This window comes from Indicator indicator, chromosome 24, assembly GCF_027791375.1.
Source record: "Indicator indicator isolate 239-I01 chromosome 24, UM_Iind_1.1, whole genome shotgun sequence".
In the NCBI taxonomy this organism is placed as follows: Eukaryota; Metazoa; Chordata; class Aves; order Piciformes; family Indicatoridae; genus Indicator; species Indicator indicator.
The window spans coordinates 3,705,799-3,724,560 of record NC_072033.1 but is presented as its reverse complement, the minus strand read 5'-3'; the positions used below and the strand labels follow the sequence as shown (position 1 = coordinate 3,724,560).

The 18,762-nt window shown below is 53.3% G+C and overlaps 1 protein-coding gene across 1 annotated transcript; it reads left to right on the top strand.

Moving 5' to 3' along the window:
- The first annotated feature begins 5,257 nt into the window (after positions 1–5,257).
- Positions 5,258–6,313, top strand: LOC128975284 (P2Y purinoceptor 1-like). Its single transcript, XM_054392096.1, has one exon. The coding sequence runs from the start codon at positions 5,258–5,260 to the stop codon at positions 6,311–6,313; it is 1,056 nt and encodes a 351-aa protein (XP_054248071.1).
- The last annotated feature ends 12,449 nt before the right edge of the window (positions 6,314–18,762 follow it).

Sequence of the window (18,762 nt, the reverse complement as noted above, 5' to 3'; positions counted from 1 at the left end):
GAGCCGAATGCCCTCTAACGGCCTGGCACACGGAACGCAGAGGGCTTACACAGCGTGCACAGGGACACGCATCCCGCGGCGGGACAAGGACCACGGGCAAGGAGCAGCGGTTTGAATTATGCGTGCAGGTGAGAGACAGTTCAGGTGTGCATTTGTGGAACAGCAAATAAAGATGTGCTCATCGAGGTGCGGGGCTTGCCTGGGTCCGTGGTAGCCCTGGGGAGAGCCCTGATGCTCAAGCGCAGTTTGGCTGCTGCAGGAAGGACCTGACCCAGGACCGGGTGCTTCGATTCGATCTGCTTAGAGTCATAAAAGGGAAAAAGAAAGGCATTGAAAACCATGATTACAGCATGTTATACATTAGAGAATGTTATATCCTGGATTAAGTGCTGCCCCTTCACTTTCACCCAGCTTTAAGCTCCATCTGCTCTGCTGATGGGACTGCCTCGGCCATAGAGGTGCCCAGGCTGTGCAGGACAGCATGCCATGGCACTAGCTGTAATACCACTGAGTCTACAGCCCCACAGACCAGGCTATACCTCTTCTTAGCCTCCCAAAAACTTCCCCTGTAACTCATCCCTCCTCCCACCACTCCCCCACTCTCTCCACCCAACCCAGATCAGGATTTCCCCAGCATCATTTCACCACCATCACCAGCTGACCGTCCTCCTGACCCAGGACAACACAATACTGGGTCAGATTTAGGGGTGCAGGAGTACCTTGCCAGGTGCATTTGGAGGGGCACTCCCCTCTCTTGCCCTGGGCAAAGCCTCCCCACAAGCAACAGAGAAGGCAGCAGGACCTGCTCCCCCAGCCCCTGTGAGTACTGATGAGGAAATGAAAGCCAAGGATGCTTTTCAGCTACCCGTTGGGAAAAGAATAATAAATTTCACTTAGGTTCTCCTGCTCCTCTAACTCTGCCTTAGTGAGGCCACATCTGGAGTACTGGGTCCAGTTCTGGGCTCCCCAGTTCAAGGTAGACAGGGAACTGCTGAAGAGAGCCCAGTGAAGGCTGCAAAGATGCTGAAGGGCCTGGAGCATCTCTGTGAGGAGGAAAGACTGAGCTCTGGGGCTGCTGAGCCTGGAGAAGAGCAGCCTGAGAGGGGATCTGAGCAATGCTCAACAAGAGCTAAAGAGTGGGAGGGCAAGAGGATGGGGCCAGACTTTTCTCAGTGGTACCCAGTGACAGGACAAGGGGCAATGAGCACAAACTGGAACCCAGGGGGTTCCATCTGAGCAGGAAGAGAAAATTCTTTGGTGTGAAGGTGCTGGAGCCCTGGAGCAGGTTGCCCAGAGAGGTTGTGGAGTCTCTTTCTCTGGAGAGATTCCAAACTTGCTTGGACATTGTGATCCTGGGCAACCTGTTGTGGTTGACCCTGCCCTAGCAGGTGAGTTGGACTGGATAACCCCCAGAGCTCCCTTCCAATCTCCACCACTCTGGGGTTCTGTGATTCACTGCTCATGCAGTAAAACATTGCTTACAAAGAGAATTATTTAGTGTGATCATCTGGTGCTCTGCCTGTGCACAAATCATTAATGCAGTTTGATTTGGGAGATGTGGTGAACCTCTGACAGGCAGCACAGCATGGAATGAACGTGGCCCCATCTGCAACTCTTGTTGGCTTTTTTTTTTTTTTAAACTCTGTGATGGCCATGCTGAAAAAGGGGTGACACAAGGTTCATGCAGACTTTCAAAGCACTATGTTCTTTGACTGACATGGGTAAGACACTCTCCAAGTACTGAAAATCCTGCTTTCAAGTTCCTTGTTTGAGCTCCTTAGGTGAGCTGTTGTCAAGGAGTGGTGCTGTGGTTCTTATCCTTCCCAAACCCTGCCCAGCCACCTCTGGGTAATGGATAAAAAAAAATAAAAAAAAAAATTAAAAGGCCACTTTTAAAACAACAACCTGCAATTCTCACCTCAAACAAGAAATGACTCAACACACCTCTGGTATAATTTCCTCTTTCCCCCCACCCTGTGAAATGTCATCGCTCCCTGATTCACTAAGCAGAAAACATCTAAATAATAAATGAATGAATCCAAATAAATCAAAGTTGTTTCTCCCGAAGAATAAAGGGAAATCAGCTCTTGCCATTTGATTGCCAGCCTCACAATATTTGCTGTTCTCCCTAAAGCTCTGCTACCCTGGAAACGTGGGGTTATTGAGGAACGTGTTTATTACAGCCTCTGGCGCTGGGCTTTGCCTTCTCTTGTGGGGCAGCAGGCAAAGAGTCTGCTCTCCACAGAGGATTATGGGCACCTGTAAAGAGCAAAACACCCCCAGCCCAGAAGACAACTCACCCCTGTCCTTGAGGCATACTGACACATCTGCACACACACGTGGCACGTGGTTTGACAACCCTTTTGCCAAACCAGTGGTGGGCAACAGATCACAGCTCGTTGCAGTGTGACCACACACAGCAGCTGATGGAGGAATTGTGGTAATCCAGGAGTACACAATAGGCACCAATTTTTTTTTTTTCCCAAGCCATTCCCATGATTGATGATTTTAAAAAGCATGGAGTTGCCTGAGAAAGGGCTGGATGAGCCTCTCCTCAGGGCTAAATGTCTTCAAATACAGCCTTGAGCATAAGAGCAATGCTCAGTAAAAATGTAGATCAAGGCCCTTTTATTTTTTTCTTTTAGAGAAGAGCCTTGAATTGGCTGCCTGAAAGCCCATCACAGAGGTTATGTGTCTGTTACCTGCAGGAGCTCTCCCAGCCCTGTGTCTTTGCGCTGCCCTGGATGTGCTGGCAGCAGCATTGCTGCCATGTGGCAGAGATGGGCACCACGGGGGAGCACCCCAACATGGGCTGCTTGGGTGGTAGCACCTCTATTGCAAGGGAAATCATGGGCCAGGGGAACAGCTTAAACACACAAAAGAGCAGCTGTGCTGCTGTGTTGTGTCTCCAACTGCTCCAGGGAGGAAGCGGTGTGGAAGGCACCAGCCAGCACCTGGGCATAGACAGTGCTCCCCATCCTGGCTCTGCTCCTCTCTTCCCATGGCATTCTCTTCATTTTGGGAATGGAGGAAGTTTTGCCTACACTGCTGAGAGCAGCTTGTGACCCTTCCCATGACTACAGCAGTCATGGGAACTTCTGGCCAGCTGTGGCCTCTGCCTGGGCTTCCCCAATGGCTGCTGCTGTAGGACATCTCATATTCCACTCATGTCACTGCATTTCTGCACCTCCATAAAGCTGCTCTGCAAGTGCCACCTCAACACCCAGCTGCAGGAGCAGGTGGAAAGCACAGAGGTGAAGGAGGCAGCAGCAGGGCAGCACGGAAGACTGCTTTCCTGAGGGGTGAACACCCACAGACCCCTTTCTCCAGAACCACAAACTCACCAGAGCAAGCCACAGAAAAGCCTTATCCTTAGCCCATGGACACAGCTTTTAAGCTTCACCTCTCTGAGCACAACTGTAGGAGCCAGATGTTATCATGTAGGCAGGAAATGACACATAGCCCTTGGTGCTATTTATCTGCTCCAGCAGGCACTTTCTGGGGTCAGTACACCGATGCTCACAACAAGCAGCCACCACCACCCCACGTCTCAGGCTTCCCTGTGCTGGCACTGCCCTGCCATGCTTGAGCACAAGCCAGCAGAGACATCCAGCTGCTTCTGAGGAGGGAAGGGCTATCAGGAGGGAGCTGGGGGTGTTTAGCCTGGAGAAGAGGAGGCTCAGGGGAGACCTTATTGCTGCCTACAGCTACCTGAGGGGTGGTTGTAGCCAGGTGGGGGTTGGTCTCTTCTCCCAGGCAACCAGCAACAGAACAAAAGGACACAGTCTCAAGCTGTGCAGGGGGAAGTTTAGGCTTGATCTTAGAAGTAAGTTCTTCCCAGAAAGAGAGAGTTACCATTGGAATGGGCTGCCCAGGGAGGTGGTGGGGCTAACGTCCCTGGAGGTGTTTAAGGGGAGCCTGGGTGAGGCGCTTAGTGCCATGGTCTGGTTGATTAGTTAGGGTTGGGTGGTTGGTTGGACTTGATGATCCTGGAGGTCTCTTCTAACCTGGTTGGTTCTGTGATTCTGAGTTAAAACATTTGAAAGGATGGCCTGGCAGGACTCACTCCCTCCTTCCCTGCTGGCAGATATCAGCAACTTCCCACCTGTTGCCCTAGATTAAGTTCCGGGAGTGCAGGTGGCCCTCATCCTTCCTGGACCCAGCCCTGCACCTGAAGCTCTTTTGCCAAGGTCATTTCCCTGAGGCTTTCCAGGGCAAACTTTCCTTCTGATTGCTTCTCTGTCTGCTCCTGGGTCAGAGATGAAGCTGCTCAGCACTGCACACAGGGGTTGGCTTCCCTTAGGGGTCTTCTCTGGGGCTGCTAGGTTTAGCTCTTGCCCCAGGCTCTCAATATCTGGGTGACATCCTCTGCAACAGGGATGGTAGGAGAGGGAGATCACAGCTTCATCTTGCCTCACACTGCCTCCCTTCATGGGTCAAAACTGCTCAGAGTGGGGCTGGGGGAGGACTTTTGTACATAAGGTTGGGTGTAGCAGTAGGCAGCAAGAGGGGGTTTGGTGCCATGTGCTGTAGGCAAGGTGAAGTGGACCAGCAGGGACTGGGGCTTGCTTCTGCCTGCACTGGGGACAAGCACTGGCCCAGTTCTGCCTGCTGGCACTGCCCATGCCACAGGGAAAGCTGCCATCTTACCCCTGCTCCTGGCATTTCTGGATGGACAGTGTGGTCTGAGCAGCAGGGCCAGCAGAAAGGCCATCAAGAGTGGAAGTGAAGGGGGCTCATGGAGTGGAGGCTTCCAGCTCCTGGTCTGGAGGGATGGGGGGGCTCACCCTGAATGAGGCAGAACAGAGGCTGAAAACTTTGGCCCTCATCATCAGACATCTCCCACCTGCACTGAGGCAGAACCCCTTTCCCACATTCCTGCTCTCCCCAGGCACACACAAAGCAGCCAAGGGCCTCCAGGTCGCTAGTGCCCGCCTCAAAATATCTCAAGCGGGCTGGAGCAGACGCTGAGGGAGCGGCGGAAGCCACCAGACACTGAGGCTCTGCTGAGGCAGCCTCACCACATCCTCCCATTGCTCCGGAAGAAAGCTCTGCACCCTAAACCCCATCCAGAAGAGGGGAGGTGAAGGCAGCTGCAGCCTGTGCCAGCGAACGCAGTAGAGCCAGCTCTGGGTGTGGCGCTGCCACCCCACCCCTGGCACCACTTCGCCAGCTACCAGCACCTTCTAGCACTGCCACGACCAGCACCAGCCCGGAAAGAGCCACCCAGCTGCAGGCAGGGCTGCCACGGTGCCCCATGGCCACGGAGACTCTGGCCCCGCAGCCTGGCAATGGCAGCGGGCCCCCGTGCCCTGTGGACGCCGCCTTCACCCAGCGCTTCTTGCCCACTGTCTACCTGGTGGTGATCCCCGTGGGGCTGGTGGGGAACGGGCTGGGGCTGTGGCACCTCTGCCTGGGGGCTCGGCGCGGCACCCGCCACCCCCTGGGGTTGCTGGTGGGCAACCTGGGCCTGGCCGACCTGCTGTACGTCAGCACGTTGCCCTTCCTCGTCAGCTACTACCTGCAGGGCAGAGTGTGGCTCTTCGGGCACGGCTGGTGCCAGGTCACCCGGGGGCTCTTCCACCTCAACCTCTACGCCAGCATCGTCTTCCTCACCGGCATCAGCGTCCACCGCTACCTGGGCATCGTGCACCCGCTGAAGGCGCGGGGCAGGTGCCAGGCGGTCACCTCCTCGGCGTGGCTCAGCGGTGTGCTCTGGCTGTGGGTGCTGGCGCAGGTGGCTCCAGACTTTGCCTTCAGCAAGATGGATGCCAAGGGGACACAGTGCCACGACACGACGGGAGATGAGGGCCTGGGCCTTTACCTGCCGTATGCCACCACTGTCACCGTGACCGGATTCATCATCCCCTTCCTCCTCATCCTCGGGTGCTACTGCCACGTGGTGCTGGTGCTCTGCAGGAACGACACCGTGGACCTCGGCCTCAGGAGGAGAAGCATCAGACTGGTGATTCTCGTCATGGTCCTCTTCTCCGTCTGCTTCCTCCCCTACCACATCTTCAGAAACCTCAACTTGTTGTCTCGGGGCTGGCAGCTGCAGGGGTCCTGCACGCAGGCTTCCAAGAACATCTACATCTCCTACCAGGTGACCCGGGGCCTGGCCAGCTTCAACAGTGCCCTTAACCCTCTGCTCTACCTGACGACCAGCCAGGACTGTGTGTCATGTGTGAGGACCATCCGTGAAACAGCCAGCCAGTCCCTTGGGCCTTCCTTCAGGAGGAAAACCTCTCACCAAGGGAATGAGAAGAAGATGAACATCATTATTCGTGAGGAAGAGGCTTCTGATGAGCTCTGAGGTACCCAAAGCCTCCTCCAAAGGCTGCATCACCTCAGTTTGTGCTTGGCCCCTTCTCAGGAGCAGCTCCCTCCACCTTGATTCCTGGTTTGCAGAGGAATGGTGACTGCAGCACCACTGGCTCCAATCCCACACAATGGATAGAGAAAACCATCAGAGAGCAAAGTTTTAGAGCAAAGCTACTCAACCCAAGCCTTTTGCCTACAGAATGCCTGGATGTGGAAAGAGATGAACACTGCATTTATTCCAGTCCTGAAGTGTTTCCTGGTCCAGCCTCCAGGGCAGTAGCCTGAGCTGGTTAACACCCCCCAAGCTCCCTGGCTGCTTGTGGAGCTCCTCAGGGAGTGAGGGATGGGGATGAAGGATGCCTTGTCCCCACCACTGCATCTCCTCTGCCCCACTGGACATATGTTCGAGACAGGATTCCCTCTTTCTGCTAAGGAGGGAGCACCAATAATGAAGCACCTGTCCCACAGGACAGCTGAAATGGTGAAATGCAGGGGGGAGGAAGTGCTGTGGAAATGGAAACGGCCCCCCCAAAAAATACCGGGTTTAAATAGGTGACTAAGCTGTGCCAGTTCCTGGGTTAGCTGTTCCCAGGTGCCTGGGCTGCTGCAGGATGTGTGCCCACCTCCTCTGCAGAAGGAAAAAAGGATATCAGCATTACTCACTCTCTTTGGGAAAAGCATGCAGCAGACACCACCAGACTGGCATTGCAGAGCTCCTGGAGGCTGGTGGTTGTTGGGTTTCTTTGCCAGGCATTCGAATGACTGCAGTAGCCCTGAACCGCTGCTGTCAGCAGGCAAATCCCAGGAGGGTTCTGAGATCTTCAGGTGGGTGGTTGCTTCTTACTCTTGCATCCAGCCTTGTGAGGGGATTAGTCTTGCCTGTTAAAAGTCAGACATGCAAAAGAAGAGAAGCAGTGCTGGTCTGAAGGCTGTGAAGGCAAGATGTGATGCTGAGGGCAGTCCATCTGTGGTCTTTGGTGGGGGCTGTGGGGATCTCTGCTTCGGGGTGGGGGGAGGGGGAGAAAGCGAGAGGGGTAGCAGAAGCTCCCATGCAGCATTTTGGGTTTTGCTCTTGGTGTTCCCCACTATGAGCAGCTTGAATGTTTCAGTCTTTGTGGAAGGAGTGACGTGATTTGTTATCAGCAGACCTCGCAGCTCTGCTGAAGGAAGAACCCTGAGTTAAAATCAGCTCGTTCTGGGAAAGTGCTGACCCACAGCCGTTGTGCTCTTTGGACCAGAGCCCAGTCCTTATCACAGTCATTTGTTCTTGCATGGACCCACCTCTGCCGCTGCTCAGAGGGAACCACGACTGCCTTCAGATGGAGTTAATATGTTTAAAGTGCGAATAAACACCAAATGCTTTCAGTCGGGAGCTCTCTGGCTTCTTTGATAGCTTCACAGGAGCACAGGGGCCAGCTGGCCCGCGGGGCTGTAGCAGGGGCCCGCCGCTGCCGGCCGCCGGGACAAGTTTCCCAGGGCTCTGCAATGGGGAACTGCCAGGAGAGCCTGGGTGGCGAGACTGCAGGCACCCAGCCAAGAGCAGTGCTGCGCCAGGCAGGCTCTGGGGTAGGTCCCCAGAGTCTGCTCAGCTCCCGGCAGGGGTCCAGAGAAGCCCCGAAACTTTCAGCTCCCACCTCACCCAGAGGAAGCCAGAAGGCAAAGCTTAAACTCCCAGATGAGCTGTTGGTCTATCTCTGCAGCAGGTGAGATCTTTGGGACGTTAGGAGCAGGTCTGGTCTCAGTTGCTCACACACACTCCTCAGATTTGGGCTTCTCCAGAGCTCTGAGCCCTCCTCCTCCTCCTTTCCTGAAAAATATCCGTGCCTCCACAAGCTGCCCAGATCTCTGTGTTCACACATGGATCCCATCCAAGATGCTGCAGCTCCCCACAGAACCACCCTCGACTCCCCACAGCCCTCGGGGTCTGCAGCACCCCATCACTCACACCTGCTTGGTGAGTGATGGATTGAAGTGAAGCATTCCTGCCCCCCGTGGAGGCAGCACTGTGTGGGAAGTGCCAGCAACCTCTGTTCTCACCCCTGCATCACTGTGCCCACCTCTGTCTTCTCCGGTGCCCCCTCATGTCATCGTTAATGATGATTTAAAGATCTGTATCCTGAGAAGCATCTTGCAGCCCCAGGGATGGCTGCAGCCATAAATCTGCTCATTTTTCTCTGTCCTGCAGCTGTCAAATCAGCAAAAGCCATTAAGGATCTGTGCACTGGTCTGATGCCCCTGAGATATTGGGGTGGGGTTTTGTAGCTCTTGCTTTGTAGGCCTTTTGCTTCTCAGATAATGCTGTGAATGGAAGGGCTGAGCTCCTTCCCTTTATTAGCTGGGTGAGTAATTAAGGGCCAGCTGCTGGCACATGAGCCATCAGTGGTGGAGCAGTAAAGCAGCTCTCCTTCCTCCAGCCCTCAACATGAAGGCAAAGAGCAGTCACTGACTCTGTGGGACATTGTTGGTGCACGGCCACTGCTGAGGACCTGCCCAAAAGATGTGGGCACTGCTGACTTCTCCAAGCCTCCCCAGTGCTCTTTATATCCTGGGACAGGAGAGGTGGGATTGTCCCTGAAGTAATCAGCATGGGAATACTCATGGCATGGGGAGAGGAGGATGTAAGGCATCTTTTGGCAGTGGGTGAGGGGATAGAGAAGGTGGGAGCTGCCGTATTCCCCATTTCCAGCTGTCAGCAGGACCATGCACAAGTATTTGCTGCTGGAAGAGGGAGAACAGTGCTGATGCTACATCCCAAACCAGGCGTCAGCCTTGATTCCTGCCTGGCACAGGCACAGGGAGAAGACCTGAGCAGAAGAGCTTCAGTAGTGCCTAAGTCAGCATCCACCTACCCAGGGGATAGTTTTGAGTGAGCTCCTTTCCCCTCTACTGCAGGGACTTTCAGCACTAGCAGGTTCCTTTACACAAGCTGCACATCCCATGGGCTGAGGTGGCTCTGCAGGAAGGAAGGAATAAATTCATTTCACTTCATTTGGGCTCCTGGCTTACAATGATCTGAATGTTCCTCTTCCCCTCCCTTGGCTATCTGTGCAGGAATTGAAGATGCCTAAAACCAGGCGAGAGGGATCCCACCTGTCCTGTCTGCTTTTCCCCCAGACTCTCTGGCACAGCACAGTGGAGCAAGGAACTTGTCTGCAATCTGACCTCAGTGCAGACTTTTAACTCCCTTACTCATGTTAGACCCAGCCAACAAACCAAACATGGTGGGAACTCTCCTGCTGACATTAATGGGATTGGGATGAAGCCTGGAAATCTGGCAGCTTTTCTTGCTTCATTAAATAAACCCCTCATGGTAGAGGATTTGTAGCAAACACAGTCAAGATCTGTTACGATAAAGAGAACTTCTGAGCTGACAGCTCTGGGAAGCCACTCAGGCAGCAACAGGCACAGGGACAGATGCACAGATGCACAGCCACCTTCTTTCCCTAAAATGCAAAACTGTTTTTCTTGGCATGGAAAATGCTCTGCGAGAAGAAAATACCACTGCAAGCAGCAGCAAAACGCAGAGGGCTCGAGTGCTTCATTCTTTGTTTCACTTTGCACAGGTTTCTGGAAGGAGGTTGTGTTGCCAGGGTCTTTGTGCTTCCAGAGGCCCCCAGCAAAGCAGCAGGGAGCAGGAGCGAGCTGGGAGTGCTGCAGGAGCTGCAGAGACTCCCTGAGTTCAGCAAAGTCATTGCCAGGCCCTGTTTATCAGCTGCTGGCTGCAGTGGTACAAGAAGTTAACCCACTGGAGCAGCAGGATTTGCCCCCACAGGTGCACACAGAGCTCAGGGTGGGTGATACACAGCCTGTGGCTGAAACAAGGCTCTGACCGAGCTGCCCACCTCACTTTGGGGGGTTGGTACAGCCAATACAGCCCAGCTGGCTAAGCAAGAGTGGGTTAAAAACGTGGATTTAGGCATTTGTCACCTTGACAGAGATTCACACAGCCTGGGAGAGTGGGAGCTGCTGCTTGCACAGGGGCTGGGGGTGCTGGGGACATCACTGTGGGACTGAGACAGTGCAAAGGATCAAAAGCCCAATCCAGCCCTGGGACACTGCACCATGGGGTCCCCATCATGCAGAAGTGGCATCTCCATAGCTCTAGAGCCCAGGCTGTGAAGAGCATGCAGTGGAACTGGAGGAGAAGCAGCATTAGCAGGAGGCTGTCACAGGTCTTGGCTCCTGATTCCTCCGGGCAGCAGGCAGAGGGACTTCGTGGTGCAGCTTTGGCAGTGCCAGGACAGGGGGGTGGGGGAAGGCTGCAGTGTGCACACCAAAGGGATGAGTCACTCGGGTCACAAACAAAAGGTCACAGCATCCTCACCTTCAGCAAGAGGCATTTATTTCTTCAGCAAAGCAATTCCATTGCTAAAGCACCCTCGGCTACAGGGCCAGCAGACCTGACAGGTTATCTTATTAACCAAGGACAAGCAAACAGGCTGGCACAAGAAGGGTAGGTGCAATTACTTCAGGTGACCCAGGGGAAAAAAAAATGGCAAATACTCCTGGGACTGGGTGCCACTGGTGAAGATGTTTCTAAAAGAGAAAAATGGGAGACTTTGCCTATGCTGTGCAGAGTGTGTTGGCATCTGGGAGACTAACAGCTTGTGAGGAAGAGCAAATCATGGAAATAGAATAACATTTAGCACGACTGTGTGAGGCCATCAGTCTAATATTATTCCTGCAGTGCATGCAGTTATAAATAGGAGCTACTGTGCAGCATGAGGCCCAGGCAGAGCCAGAGCTGGGGAATGCACTTGCAGCTCAGCCCTGAGCAGACTGCAGCTGTGAGCCGCATTTGTATGTGCCTCAAAGCAACTGCGGCTGCAGCCCGCGGACAGGAATCTGGCCTGGAGGGCTTGGTGAGCCCAGCCTTGTGCCATTCTTCAGACCATCCCTCTGAATATTCCCCAGCAGCAAGCCCTCTGTGCCCTTTGCTACCAGTCAGTGCTGCTCAAGGCAGGTGTCAGCACAGAGAGCGGGACAGTGAGAAACCCCCAGGAGCTGCTCCCTGCACCACGACCTGCACTGCCTTCTCAGCAGCCTGGGAGCAGATTATAGTTTGAATTCCACCAGACATCTCCACTCTGCCCTGACCAGGAGATGCTCAGGTCAGATCTGACTCCCTGAAGAGCCCTTCGTGCCAGGGCACAGCCCAGGCAGCATGAAATTCTTCTGCTTCTTTGGGCTGATGGGTACAAAGTTTACCCTAAGGAGCATCAGAAAGCTCCCAGGCTTCTCATTAGCACCACAGCTCCTCCTCAGAGAGGCTGCTTCCAGCCATGCAGAGGACACACAAGGACAGGAAACAAATTAACACTGTCCTGGTTGCCTTTGCTCTGATGCAGAAATGCTGCTGAGCAGAGGTGTGGGAAAACTGTCAGTCCCATTACCAGAGCCACTATCCCACTGTGCTGGGAGGTGGGGAAGAGCTCTGGCAGGTTGGCCCCAGGACCAGCTGCAGAACAGATACACCAACAGCACAAGGTGCACAGTGAAGGAGAGGGGCTCCAGGAGCTGTAAGGGAGAAGTCTGGGGTTTAACTCACCTGCCCACAGGGATGAGCAGGAGCCATCTCGCCATGGCTGGATTTTGTGACCACAGCTGGTGGAACCAGTCTCTGAGTGGGTGAGTGCCCCTTCTCCTCCCTGCCAGCTCTCAATTTTGCAGCTCCTCATCCCTAGATTCACTGCCAGTAGCTCTACCTAGCTCCATGGATGCAAACCCATCAGCATAGAAGGCGAGAGGGAGGTTTATTTTCCTTCCCTAGTGCCACATGGGTGAGGAACAGGGGGTGGCTTATGGATGAACCTGAGCAGCATCCTCTACCAGAGGCCTGGTGCATGAAGGAGTGATGGACTGCAGCACCTCAGATCCCAGACTGGGGGACAGCTCATAGCTCTTCCTACATAAAGGGGACCCTTGGTAAGAAATTCCCAAGCCAGAAGCCCCAAAATGGCCATGCCCTGAGTCTGTGGGCTGACCCTGTGTGGAGGTAGCTAGATGATCATCATCTCCTGTCACTGCTCAGCACCTCAGCTCCTACACCAAGAGAGAACTAAAAGGTAGGGAGTCATTTGAGCCCCCAGAGAAGCCTCCAGTTTGTTTCCTCATGTAGCTCAGGTGGTTTGCCTGCGTGCAGCTGAGCCTGGTGTTAATCTGATTCCCTGCAACTGACTGATTCGGTGTCCTGATGCCCAGAACAGCTGTGATTCCTGTGATGCCCTTTGCAGTGCCCCAGAGCAGGGCTGGAAAGGAGGTGCCAGGGCTGGGCAAACAGCTGGGCTGGGCACACACAGCTTTGCATTTGCAATTCGAGAGGATGTATCTCATGTCCCAGATTAATCCATGCAGAGAAAAGCCTGGAGAGAAGCAGCTGGAGAATCTTTGCATATAAACGAGACTTAGTAAAATCTGCAGTTTTGAGGTGGAGGAAGAAATATGTCCCCAGCAGGGTGTATTCACTGTGAGAGAAAACAAATATTTTCATTGTGTTATCTTCATTTCCCATCAGGAATCTGCTGTGCTCCAGGAATGGCACAGCTGGGAGAGCTTTTGCAGGGTAATTCACAGCTCCCTTGGCTGGGAAACCGCTTCTGGCCCCAAAGCTGGAGTCACGTCTGGGCACTGGAGTCTGGGGACTGGGACCAGCCCGTGGAGCACTACTAGCAGGGAAAGGAAATTACATCTTAGTGGAATCAAACACTGCATCAAAATGAGCTGGAGCCTGACTGGGAAGCTCAGTCAGCATCTCAGTGCCGGTTCCCTGAGTTTCAGAGACAGGACAGGAAAGGACATCTTAAGTTTTCCTGATAAATGCACTTTTCACCAGCTGAAGTGCTGGGGCCAATTTATTTCCTACTGAGGTATTTTTAGCATCAAAACAAACCATTTGCTGTAAACTGTCTGGCTGGGAAACAAAGCCCTGGGGTGGCAGACAAGGCTGTCACAGCTCCCACACCACCCTGGGTGCTGGCATGTCCGAATCTCACCCCTCTGGCCATGGTGCCTCAGCTCAGCAGTGGGAGGGACTTTTTAGGATATCAGGTAGTGACAGGACTAGGGGGAATGGAATAAAGCTGGAAGTGGGGAGATTCAGACTGGATGTGAGGAAGAAGTTCTTCACCGTGGTGAGAGCCTGGAATGGGTTGTCCAGGGAGGTGGTTGAGGCCCCATCCCTGGAGGTGTTTGCAGCCAGGCTGGATGAGGCTCTTGCCAGCCTGATCTAGTGTGAGGTGTCCCTGCCCATGGCAGGGGGCTTGGAACTGGATGAGCCTTGTGGTCCCTTCCAACCCTGACTGATTCTATGATTCTATGATTGGAGTCACCACCATTTCTCCATCAAGCAGCCCCAGGTAGACAGGTACACATGGCGCCAGAGCTGGGATCCAGAAGCTGGCCACAGCTGCCTCCTGCCCCAGCTGGCCTGGGGTGCCCTGCGGTGGGACCTGCTGTCCTGCAGGGCCCTGGGGACACAGTTAATGAAGGCAGATGCCTTTGCCACTGAAGCTACTTACAGAGCTCTCAGAAGTGCTGCAGAGCTCTCTGGGTGCTACATGGGTTACGATGTGCCACCCAGCATGCCAGAGCCCAGGGCTCACCATGGGCTGACTGACAAGAGCACTACAGTGCTTCAGGACCATTCCTGCACCTGCAGCAAGGGACTGCCTTGCAGGACAGGGGTGAAGCTGTCATCAGGGCGCCCTCTGAAAAAGCCTCACATATTTGTAATTCATTCCCAGACCCGTTCCCTGCTCCTGCCCTTGACCTTCCTGGCAGCCCTGTGGGCTGTGATGCAGGAAAGTCATTTATAGCACCACAGCATTGCTGCGGTGGGGGCAGAGGCATGCTCAGGATCAAGCCCTCCTCTCCACTTAGCCAAGGGTTTGATGTGGCTGTGTTTCCATGGTGAGTCTGAGGCTGTGGCAGCTCATCTCCAGATTAACCATCCCAGAGAGTGGGACCCTTCTCCAGACACATTCCCAAAGCATCTCTCCTTGGGGTCCAGTGAATCCTCACAGGGACAGCCCACCCAGCACCACCACAGAGCCTCCCACCTCTGAGCCCCAATCCTAACTGGTTGCCAGTTCTGGTTTAACAGGCTCTTAGTAAATATTTCCACAAATTATTAAGCAGGGGCATTATTAGCTTATCTTATTATTTTATTCATAAAGCCAAGATCCTCAAATCAAATAAATGAACCAACCAAAGCGGCTGAGATCAAGAACTTGCTAAAGCAGAGCGGCACTTTTCCCGTTTGGTTGTGGTCCAGGCACTTTATGGCAGGTACTTTGTGCCTGGCTGATGTTCAACTGACAACTTTCCAAGCAAATAAAAAACTTATTAGGCTGAAAATAGAGTTTGTGACCATAAGCTGTCGAGAGCACTGTCAGCATTCCCAGCCCAGGTCTGCTTCGTGTACGAGCACCAGCAGATTGGGCTGCTGGGGAGGATGTGGCTGTGCAGCCCCTTGAAGGATCTGCTTGGGGTAGGAAGGGCAATTGGGGAAGGCCAACAAGTGGGCTGTGGGGTATCAGGAGGAGGCACAGCTGAGGTTTAGCATGGCTGGTACTAGGCAAGATGGTTGAAGACAGTCATACATGGAGCTGTGTTCACCTGCCCTGGGGTTTGAAACCTCCAAGCCACATCCATGGTGACCATGTGGAGGGAAGCTGTATTTGCAACCAGTTTATACCCAACACTTTATTAACTCCCTTGCTGAGCTTCCAGACTACAACACAGCAAAGTGCCTGCAGCCGTCTGAGCTACAGAGAGTCAGTGAGGGAGGCAGCAGGGAAATCCCAGAGCTGAAAGCCATGAGGTTCCTGAGCCTCCAGCAGCCCCAAGCATGGCCTGCAGAACAGAGACAAGGTAGCCCTGGCTAGCAGAAGGGCATTTTACAGGAAGATTAATGGAGGAGATTCTGCTAAGTCCAGCCTGGATGTGATCAGGGACTCTGTCATCATCAGAAGAAGTCACCTTTATCCCTGGCATGGAAAGATGGGATGGGTCCTGATGCCTAGCTCCCAGTGCCACCTGCCCTGGGAGAGCCAAGCAGTGCCTGGAATCCCACTGTCATCTGGGCAGCTGCAGCTGGTATCTCAGCATCTAATCCTTTTCAGAAATGAACTAATCCATTGCTTTAAAAATACCCTGTGGCCCTGGGAGGCTGTAATCTGGGGTTTAAATGGCATTACAGCCACAGCAGGTGACGCTTCTGCTAAGGCAGGAGAAAAACATCAATTTGGTCTTAAAAAAACCACAGAGCAGCAGAGCACCCCAGGGATGGTCCTCAAGCCCCTGGAGAACTGGAGCACCTCAGAACTAAAACCCAGGGAGGGGGCTGATGCCTGTAAGAGCCCATCCTTGGTCATCAGCCACCCCTGGGTGGGCAGTGTGGTTGGTGCTGTGACTGCAGCTGGTACTGCACATCCTGCTGACACTGACCAGGGGACCAGGAGCTGTCTGTGCAACCCAAGGCAGCACCAATGCCTGAAGCAGCTTGAGCAAAGCTGGTGGGATGCTCCCATCACTCCCCTCTTCTACTGGGCTGTGGGATCACCCCACACAGACCCAGACTGCTGGGGAACCCACCCCTTGCTTAGCATCTTTCACCTGAGAGGGTTAAGCAGCTTTGCTTATTTCAATCCGTTAAAACTAGAAAAGCATTTTAATAAATTCCTTGCCAGCATGGAATTAGTAGATGTGAGCCAATTAAACAGATTAATTAGGCCCTGGTTTAAACACAGATGAGGCTTGACTTTGTTTATCACCCTGGGAAGGAAGCAGCTTTTCAAAGTTCACCTCCAAAGGACCAAACAAACAAGGCACATTGGCTCCCGGTCACAGGAACCTTACACAGAAAGACATCATCACCTCGACTTCTGTTTTATTTTTGCTCTCTCTCTGCCTCCCCATGCAATAAAAATGAGACATTTAATCTCATAACGCAGCTCCTCACTGGAAATCAATGATAAAGCACATTACCTGCTGGCCTGATCCTGCGGCTCCAGCCTGACCTTTCTCCAGTTGAGGGGGGGAGAAGGCAAAGGTTGAACTGAGGGAGCTTCCCAATGGAACGTGTGAGACTTCCCTCCTCCTGCTCTGGAGGGGCTGCCCTGCACCACAGTGATGTGACACAGTTGGTCTCACTCACGCCCCTGAGCCCCCTGCATGCAGGAAGCAGCAGTGTGTGAGCAGTAGGGACACAGAGCTAATGCCAGCACCATCTGAACTCAGGAGCCCTGTTCAGAACAGGCCTTTGTGTGTCACTGCTACATGCTCCTGGTTCCATCACTGCTGGATTTGTTACTGGGGGTGTTCCATTAGGAAAAGAATCCTGCTACCCTCATTCCTCTGGAGCAGCATTTATTCCACAGGAGCCTGTGAACTGCCAAAGCAAACCCCAAAAGGAGAAACTAGAGATGTCCCAAGCCCTGAGAGCGACCGGCAGCTGTTGCATTGTGCCTGTGCTGAATGAGAGCCTCTTCCAATGCTGCTCTACAAACAGCATCTCTTTTTCCAGAAAAAAGACTTGCCTGAGTCTCTGACACTCTCTGAATAGCAGAGAAAGTCTGTGCTGAGCAGAGACCTCTGACACAAGACACTGTCAGGTGAAGATTTCTTCTGGGGCCAGAAGAAGACCTTGGGGTCAAACAAGGTCAAGCCATCACAAGACCCAAAGAGAACAGAGCTAGCAGGATCCACTTCAAGGAAGCACTGAGAGCTTTTCATGCTGCAGGGCTGAAAGTGGCTCCCACTGCTCCAAACACCCCCAGGCATAGGCAGGGTGAGATCCTATGCATATATCTCCCATATCTCCTGCCTGTGCAAGCAGTGTTTTGAGAAGGCTGTGCTCTGTCACTTCTGCCCAAGCACTGCTGGCTGTCACTGCAGAGATGCTTTTGGAAACAAACTGAGGAGGATGTAGGAAGCCTGTGACCATCTAAGATGTTGCTGCTAAAGGGAACTGTGCAAGTACCTTGGGCCTATATTCACCTATGGCTAGAGAGTATCTCTCAGGGATTTGCATGTTTGAACCTGCACTGGCATGTTGGCCCAGCATCTGCACAGACCATCTGGCTTTGGGTAGTATGATAATGCTCCAAATATTACCTGGGGACCCCAAAATTTCACCTGTGGGACACTGGAATCCCCAAATCTCTCCTAAAAGATGCGACAGGCACATGGTGATGTGATCACCATAAGATCTCCTTCCTCTGTAATGGAACCAGCAGAAGCTCAGTTAGTAGCACTGTGTCCTGTCTCCAAGGGGGGATGTCATTGCTGAGCAGTGGAAAAAATTGTCAGCAGCTGCTTGGCAGCAGGTGAAGTCTATCTCCTCTAGCAGACAGCCCATACCTTGTTCTGGGTCTGGAGGTCTGACAGCATCCCAGGGCTGAAGTGACACCACAGAGAACATAAAGCAGACATTTTCCTCCAGCAAAGGCTTTGCAGAGTTATTTAGGAGGCTGCAAGTGCTACGGTGCTGAGCAGAAGCCCACTGACAGCTTGTGCTGCTGCTGCTGCTGGATGCTGGAGCCTCTGGTTTTTCTTCAATAACAACTCTCACTAATGGTGCTTGGAACAGAGGCTCAGCAGGGAGGAGGGAAGTGGCAAGTGTCCAGGGTGAAAAAGAGTTCACGCTTACAGCGAGCAAGGGCACTGTGTCCCCTGTGCTGGCCATGGAAGGGCAGAGGACAGGGTTGAAGGGGCTCCAGAGGGCATCAAGCCATCTCCTGCTCCACGAGAGTATTGGCTGTACCCAGAGCACTGCCAGCAGACATCTGGACATCTGCTCATCTTGTTTGTAAACTCCTCCAGGGATGGGGTTGCCACAATCTTCCCAAACCATTCTGGTGTTTTGCTTTCTTTAAGGTTAGGAAATTCTCCCTATGTCCAACTCAAGGCTCCATTGCTGCACTTAGAGCCCTGAACATCTTGTCTTGTGCAGAGAGAGATGAGCTGGGAGCAGAAGGATGCCAGCCTGCTTGCTGCCTTGTTTTCTTTTTCTGTTTCATTCCAAGTCAAAAGGAGAGCTTGTTTCTTGGAGACACCACCTCCTGCAGCACACAACTCCAAGAAGTATCTTTCTATATTTGAAAGTGAAATATGAGGGTTACAGAAAAGCTCAGGAAACCAGCAATGAGGAACAGTCTTGGTGGGCTCTGCCTCCTCCAAGGCTTCATTTTCCTGCTCATCTGAGCCCACCTGGGCTGTCCACAGCACATCAGTGTAGGGAGGTCCCATTCAATGCCCCCATGTGAGCACCAGGCTGGTGGCCTCATGTCCTCCCATGCCTGCAGCATCATGCCACAGAAGTCAGCAGAAACACAGAGCCTGGTGATTTTGTCCCTTTCTACTCTGCCAGAGCAGCACTGGACACAACAGGCCAGGCCACCTGCTCTGCTGACTGGCTAGATAAAGAACACCACACCACAG